Genomic DNA, 7,553 nt, shown 5'->3' on the forward strand with positions numbered 1-7,553 from the left:
ATAGTTAACAGTTTTAGTTTACTTGGTTCCACAGTCAACACTCTTGGTAACAGCAGCCAGGAAATCAAGAGACAAATTGCATTGGGAAAGTCAGCTCTGAGGGACCTCTCAAGAGTACTGAAGAGCAACGATGTCAGGCTGGAGACTAAGACCCAGGCTATAGTCTTCACAATTATGTGCTATGCATCGCAGAGTTGGACAGTGAATAGGGATGATAGAAAGAGAATTGATGCCTTTGAGCTGTGATGCTGGAGAAGAGTGTTGAATATACATACCATTGACTTCTAGGAGAACAAACAAGCTTGTCCTAGAGAGCATGCAGCCAGAATACTTCTTGCAGTCAAAGATTCTGAAGCTTCATTTGACATACTTTGGGCATGTTGCAAGAAGGGACTGGTCCTTGGAGAGGAACATCATATTTGGGAGAGTGGAGGGATGGCGCAGGAGAGCAAGACCCTCAATGAGATGGATTGATTCTGTGCGTGGAGTGGTGGGGATGAGTGTGTTTGAGATGGCTAGGTTGGCACAAGATAGAGCAGAGTTTAGGGCTCTTGTACACTATGAGTCACAAGCGACTTGATGGCACATAACAACAACAACAACAACAATACTAGGTTAGTAGAGGTTTAACCATAACAGAAATGCTGAAAGTCTTGAGGGGGTTGGCGAGGGGAACCAGTATCTTCCAAGATTAAACTTCACTTTGAAAAAAAATTATTGTACATGTGATTTCCCCCCCCCATTCTTCCCTGTTCATATATTTGTGCTATTCATGTACTCTTGGCACATTTCAATAAAATTGTTTGGAAAACAAACATAGATTTTACTGGTTAAAAAAATAAAAAAGTAACTGGACAATGACTAGAGATGGTAAAAGGAGAATTGATACCTTTGAACTTTGATGCTGAAGAAGAGTACTGAATACAGTATGGACTGCCAGGAGAACAAACAGGTTCATCCTAGAGAAGATGCAACCAGGCTGCCCCTTGGAAGTAAGGATTTTGAAGCTTCGTCTGACATACTTTAGGTATGTTGCAAAGAGGGGCCAGTCATTAGAGAAGGATGTCATGTTTGGGAAGGTAGAGGGACAGAGCAGGAGAAGAAGACCTTCAGTGTAATTCAGTGACTGGGGTAATGGGCATAGGTGTGTCAGAGACAGTAGGATTGGCACAGGATAGAGCAGGGTTTAGTGCTGTTATACATAGGGTTGCTATGAGTCACAGATGACTCGACCACACATAACAACAACAACAACAACAACAACAACAACAACAATATTATGAAAGACTTAATATTAAAATGTCCATTCTTTCCATCTTGATATATACATATTAGTGTGTTAAAATATAAAACAGTGTTTCTATAGATATCAACAAACTAACTCTAAAATCTATTTGGAAATGTAAAATAACTAGAAAGTTAACTTTGGAAAAGAAAAACAGATTTGAAAGACATACCTAGTTTGATTTCAAGATTTAGTTTAAAGGTATATTGATCAAGACACTGTGTTATTGGAATAAGAATAAACATAAAGAAATATAGAACAGAATGGAGGGTCTGGAAATAGCTCCGTACACATATGGTTAATAATTAAAAGAAAGGCAGTATTCTTGCTGTTTGAACTCAAAACATTCTCAAAAGGCTGTGACTAAGGAGGAGTTTCAGGGAGAATGGACCGCCTCTGCTCCCGAATTCACTGCTGCTCAGCCTGAAGTTGCAGACTGGTCTGAAGTCATGCAGGTGCCCTCTGTGCCAACTCAGTAGTTCCCTGCTGAAGACTGGAGCACTCAGCCTGCAACTGAAGACTGGTCTGCAGCCCCCACCACTGAGGCCACTGAGTGGGTCGACACAACCACCAAGTGGTCTTAAACTGATTTTTTTTAAAAAGTGGAAAAAAGGTTGATGGAAAAGAAACATTTTGTTAAATAAATAAATGAAAGTCCTTTTAAATAGCTTCCTGGCATCTAAGATGTTGAAGTGAGGACATAGTGGGTCCTCTGGTGCAAAATTCCAGATTTCCCTGCCTCTGTAGTTAGGAGCAGTGATCAACTATGCTAGCAACACAGGAGCCAAAAATCTATGTATCATCTCTGTGTGGGTGACAACTTGGCCACAGTCAAGAAAGGGAAACCAGAGCTCAGCAGTGGTAATATGACAGCGGAAGTCAGACTGGAGAAAAGATGGGGTGTTTCTCTATTGTGAAGATAATTGAAGAGTAAATAATAAAGGCAAGATGAAAGGTTCTGCCATCACCGGACCAGTTGCAAAGGAGTGTGCAGACTTGTGGCCCAGGCTTGCATCCAATGCTGGCAGCCTCTCAGATTCTCCCGTGCAATTGTCAACAAATTAAAACATCACCCAATTAGCATAATGTGCCCCCTGGTTCATCCATGTTGTGAGATATTTCATGCTTCACAGTTCTTTAACAGTGTGTAGTATTCCATTGTGTGTGTGTACCACCGTTTATCCATTCATCCATTGACGGGCACTTTGGTTGTGTCCATAATTTTAAGCAAATGCCATGTTATTTTTCATATGGTTGTGCTATATTTTTACAATCCCATCAGCAGTTTCAATTCCCTTACAATCTCAACACCAGTAGTTGTTTTCTGTCTTAATTCTGTTTTTCACCAGTGCTAGCAGTAAGATGATATCTCATTGTAGTTTGGATTTGCATCTCTCTACTTGCTCTGGTGGCCTGATGGTAAGGGTTTACACCGCCAACCCCAAGGCATGTGGTTTGAATCCATAAGCTGTTCTCTGGGTTATAGATGGGGAATCTCCTTCAGTCGGATGTACAACTATTGAAAACAGCTGAGTCATTTCCAACTCAAGGACATCTAACAACAGCAGTTAATGCCCGTGTTCCTTAGAAGCAAGGATAGCAAAACTTCGTCTTAATGAACTTTGGGAATGTTGTCAGGAGGGGCTAGTCTTTGGAAAAAGACATTCTTCTGAGAAAGGTTAGTGAAAAAGAGGAAGACACTCCATGAGATGAATTGACACAGTAACTCTAACAGTGAACTTGGACATAATGAAAATCACGAGCATGGTGCTAGATGGGGGCACCTACCAGTAACAACAACAATGGCTAATAATTTTTGAGAATCTTTTAATATATACTTTGGAGGTCAGAATCTTATCAGATGTGTCATCCGAAAAAAACCCTTTCTCCTAGTCAGTAGTCTCTCTTTTTACTCATTTGATAAAAATCTTATGAGCATAAATATTTATGGGAGGTCCCAGTTACCTAGTTTATGTTCTTTTATTTGTATATTTTTAATTCAATTTGATAGCTCCCAGAATTTTTTTTTAATTGCCTAAGCACCTTGGTTTTATGGGCTTGATTTTTTTTTTATCCTGTGCCATCCTTTTTTTCCCCCTTTTTTTAATTAATGAATTTTTTTTAATGCAACAGCTTCCAGGATTTTTACAGATTTAACTTATTTAGGTCTTTAATTTACTCTGAGTTACTTTTTGTGTGTGGTATGAAGAATGGATCCTGTTCCATTTTTATGCAAATAAATTTCTGAATTTGCTGGCAAAAAAAAGTTCACCCCATTAAAAAATCATTTGCTACCAGAAAAAAGAACTTGAGATAGATAACAGAGATGAATGCAATGTTGAAATAAAATTCTTTATGTAAGCATAGGAGAAAATCTGTGTGATCTTGGGCCTAGAAAAGATCTTTAAAAAAAAAAATAGAAAAGATTTCTTAGTTAAGACCAAAGAAAAAAATGATCAATTGAACTTGATCAAGGTCAGATTGTCCACTCTTCAAATTACACTGCCAAGAAAATGAAAAAGCCCAGTCCAGTGGAGGAGGATAGCAGCAAAAGATAGCAAATGATCAATATTCATTAGAGGTAAAGAATATTTACAACTTAGTATAGCACAAACAACCTGATTTTTAAAAAAAAGAGTAAAGATAATCTGAACAGATACTTTATAAAACAGATACATAAATGGTGAACAAGCATATGAGACAATCCTGTCAACCATCAAGCAAATACAAATAACTACACAAACTCTCATTGCTGTGGGTTTGAAACCGACTCCCAGCTACCCCTCTGTTGGGTTCCTGAGGCTGTAATTCCCATGGAGATGATTGCCCTTCTTTTTCCTTTGGAGCCAGAGCTGCTGGTGGTAAGAGGTAGAGAGAGGCACTCCCTGTCGGGTTAGTAGCACAGCTCCCTCTGGACTATGCCACCACAGCTCCCGAAATAACCACTCTCTACATACAGACTAGACTCTGCTCATTGCCATGGGCTGGAACTGACTCCTACTTGACCTTCTGGTAGATTTTTCAGAGGCTGTAAATGACATGGTAGATTACAGAACTTTCTCTTGTGGAGCTGCTAGTGGATTCTAAACTGCAGAGAGTTGCCACCTTTTGGGTTGGCAGTGAACTCCCTACCATGAGATCATCAGAATTCCCCACACACATGTTGTTATTATGTACCATTGAGTCAGAACCAACCCATAGCTGACCTTCCAGTGGATTTTCAAAAGCTGTAAATCACACTGAAGGCGGTTGCCCATCTTTCTCCCACAAAGCAGCTTGTGAATTTGAACAACATGCCTTTGGGCTGGCAGCACAGCTCTAGATAGTAAGTATTGACAAGACTGATTTTAAAAATGAATAGTGTTATGAAGGCCTGGCTAGGAGATGAAGGGGGTCTAGGAACCAAGATGTCAAGGACATAGTAACATGTTGAGAAATTCAGTCAGGTGGCTGGAGCTTAGGACAGAAGGCTAAATCCCATGGAGGTGGTAGGGTCTCTTGGACCCTTTGTGGGTCCAAGTTGCAGACACAGGCTCTTGGGATGAGTGAGTGCACAGGCAGAGAAAGCAGTGCCTCGCTCAGAGCCTGTGAAGGACTAGGGGAAAGTGTTGGACATTGTCTGATACGTTATATGTTGGAGACAGTTGTTCACTGCTGACTACAGGCCCTAATACGTAATGTGGGAATAGACACTGTCATGCATAGTCCCTCATCAGGGCAAGGACAAACACAGGTTCATATGTCACAGGGGCAGGACTGCAATCTTGAAACAATTATAGTGTCACTTACACTCCCCAGACTGATCTAAATCCTTCTAGAGAGACAGTTACCTGGACATGGGCTCTCTAGTTCTTCCCTTCTTCTTCTGGCAGGTGTTTCTTTTTTTTTTAATTATTATTAAATTTTATTAGTTTCAATGAACATTCACAGGGATTCTGGGCTTTCACTCCTTCATTGCCGCACCATTCTCTCCACCCTCCTCCCCAGTTTGTTCTTCTTCCCCGCCATCTGAATGTCTGTTTTAATTGTCCAGTTGCCACAGTGCTTGTCAAAGTCAGTTCTGATTAATCTCCTTTGTCGGTGTGTCCTTTGCCATTCCCTATCACTCCTCCCTGAGAGAGACTTCACCCTGATTCATAAGGAAAAGGGGATGGCGTATTCTCTTAGCTACTTCCTGCTGAAAAGGGACGCTGTGGGTTTCAGGGTGAAGATCTTCTCTCACTACTCTAAAGGGCCCCTTTGGCAGTAGGAAACACAGACTATTATGGAGATTGATTTTGGAATTTAGATGCACTCTTATTGATTGTGCTTGGCCATACATGTTCATATCCTTGAAGATGTATCATGGGGGTGTTGCAACTTAGAAGACACAAATTTGACTAACAAGTTATAAGTACATGAGTCAAAAATTATGGAAAAGTAAAAGAAAAGATTCTTTCATTGTTTTACAAACCCTCCCCCAGGTCCCCTCCACCATGTAGCCCTCGCTCTAGACTCCTGTGATGACAGAAGTACCTAGTCATATATCTCTTTTAAACAGTTTTCTCCCTCCTCTGTTTCAGTGCAGTATACATTATTGAACCCATCTTACTCAGTCTCTCCCCAACCCCAAGGACAGTCCCATTCTACAACAGTGGCATCATGTAATATTTGTCCTTTTGTGACCGGGATATTTCACTCAGCATAATGTTCTCCAGAGTCAACCATTTTGAATAATATTGCATGAGTTCCTTATTTTTTAATGCAGCATAGTATTCCATTGTGCGAATATACCACAGCTTCTCTAGCCATTCATTTGTTGATGGGCACTTAGGTGTTTCTTTCTAAATAAAGGCAGTTTAACTTCTATATTCTTGAAGTCAGTTTCCTCTTTCACCAGGATCATGTTTCTGATAAGTGGATAGGCTTCTGGATGACACAGAGGAGATGTGGGGCAGAGAGCTGAAGGCCAGCTTCTTCAGGGCACTTTTGATGAGATGGGATTTCCTGGGAGGAAATGAAGGCCTGGAGAACCTCAGAACCACCATGAATCTGTGAACTCCCAGCTTTGGGGAGTCTTGGGCAGGAAGCAAACAAACCCTGACAATGACCTGAGTCCCAAGGATCAGGTCCCATCGTGTAACTTCTGAGATAAGTCACACCTTCACAGAATGCCCGTCCAATGGACTAGTGACTAATCAAAACCTTATGTCCCTACCCCAACAGTCTGACAACAGGAAAGCAGATTAAGGGATTAAGATAAATTTATTGATATATCCAAACAGGAGTTGGCGGGTTAGAGATTGAGGTCAACTAGAGGATCCTGAGAAGTCAGGGGACAAAGGGAAATACAAGGGAAATATGGAGGAATCTCATCTTCAAGTGGGACAGTCACATAACAGTGTCAAGTGTGGATGGAGAGTGGGTGTGAGATAAGTCACACTGGCTCCTGGAACCCAGCTGCTTCTGCGGGCAGTGTCTGATCAGTAACAGGACTTCTGGACACGTGAGGCAACACAGCAGGCTGGCTTGCACACAGGGCGGCAGATGAGGGACATGCAGGAAGAGGTCGGGGCACAGCAAGAGGAGGTGGGCACACAGCAGGCGGGCTTGCACACAGGGCGGCAGATGAGGGACACACTGGAGGAGGGCTTGCAGCAAGAGGAGGAGCAGACAGAGGGCTGGCAGCAGGAGGAGGCTGTGCATGGGCTGGACCCACAGCAGATGGGTTTACAGCAGATGGGCTTGCAGCAGACAGGTTCACAGCAGATGGGCTTGCAGCACATAGGTTCACAGCAGATGGGCTTGCAGCACACAGGTTCACAGCAGATGGGCTTGCAGCACACAGGTTCACAGCAGATGGGCTTGCAGCAGACAGGTTCACAGCACACGGGCTTACAGCAGACAGGTTCACAGCACACAGTCTTACAGCAGACAGGTTCACAGCACACAGGCTTACAGCAGACAGGTTCACAGCAGATGGGCTTGCAGCAAACAGGTTCACAACAGATGGGCTTGCAGCAGACAGGTTCACAGCACACAGGCTTACAGCAGGCAGGTTCACAGCAGACAGGCTTGCAGCAGATGGGCTTGCAGCAGACGGACACGCAGCAGCCCTGCTGGCAGGGGGAGGAAGTGCAGCATGAGGACTGGCAGCAGGACTGCTGGCAGCAGGAGGGCTCACAGGAGCTGGTGCAGCCTGACTGGCAGGGACTGCACCCACAGCTCACAGGGGTGCAGATGAGAGTCACACAACGAGCTGGGGCACAGCAAGTGGGGGCACAGCAGG

General features: G+C 43.1%; 2 protein-coding genes and 1 pseudogene across 2 annotated transcripts in view; 2 read left to right on the plus strand and 1 right to left on the minus strand.

Moving 5' to 3' along the window:
• The window catches only part of TSPEAR (thrombospondin-type laminin G domain and EAR repeats), a 114,081-nt gene that overhangs the window by 15,135 nt on the left and 91,393 nt on the right, over positions 1 to 7,553 (plus strand). The window lies entirely within an intron of this gene.
• Positions 1,970 to 2,350, plus strand: LOC102843612 (annotated as a pseudogene).
• LOC102844018 (keratin-associated protein 10-7-like) lies at positions 6,748 to 7,548 on the minus strand (the record flags this gene model as incomplete). Its single annotated transcript, XM_006898401.1, has 2 exons — positions 6,748 to 7,188; positions 7,261 to 7,548. Coding segments are annotated over 2 exons (729 nt in total), but the record flags the coding sequence as incomplete, so codon positions are not given.

The sequence above is a fragment of the Elephantulus edwardii genome, unplaced genomic scaffold, assembly GCF_000299155.1.
Source record: "Elephantulus edwardii isolate Elephantulus edwardi_28Jun2011 unplaced genomic scaffold, EleEdw1.0 scaffold00228, whole genome shotgun sequence".
Taxonomy (NCBI): Eukaryota; Metazoa; Chordata; class Mammalia; order Macroscelidea; family Macroscelididae; genus Elephantulus; species Elephantulus edwardii.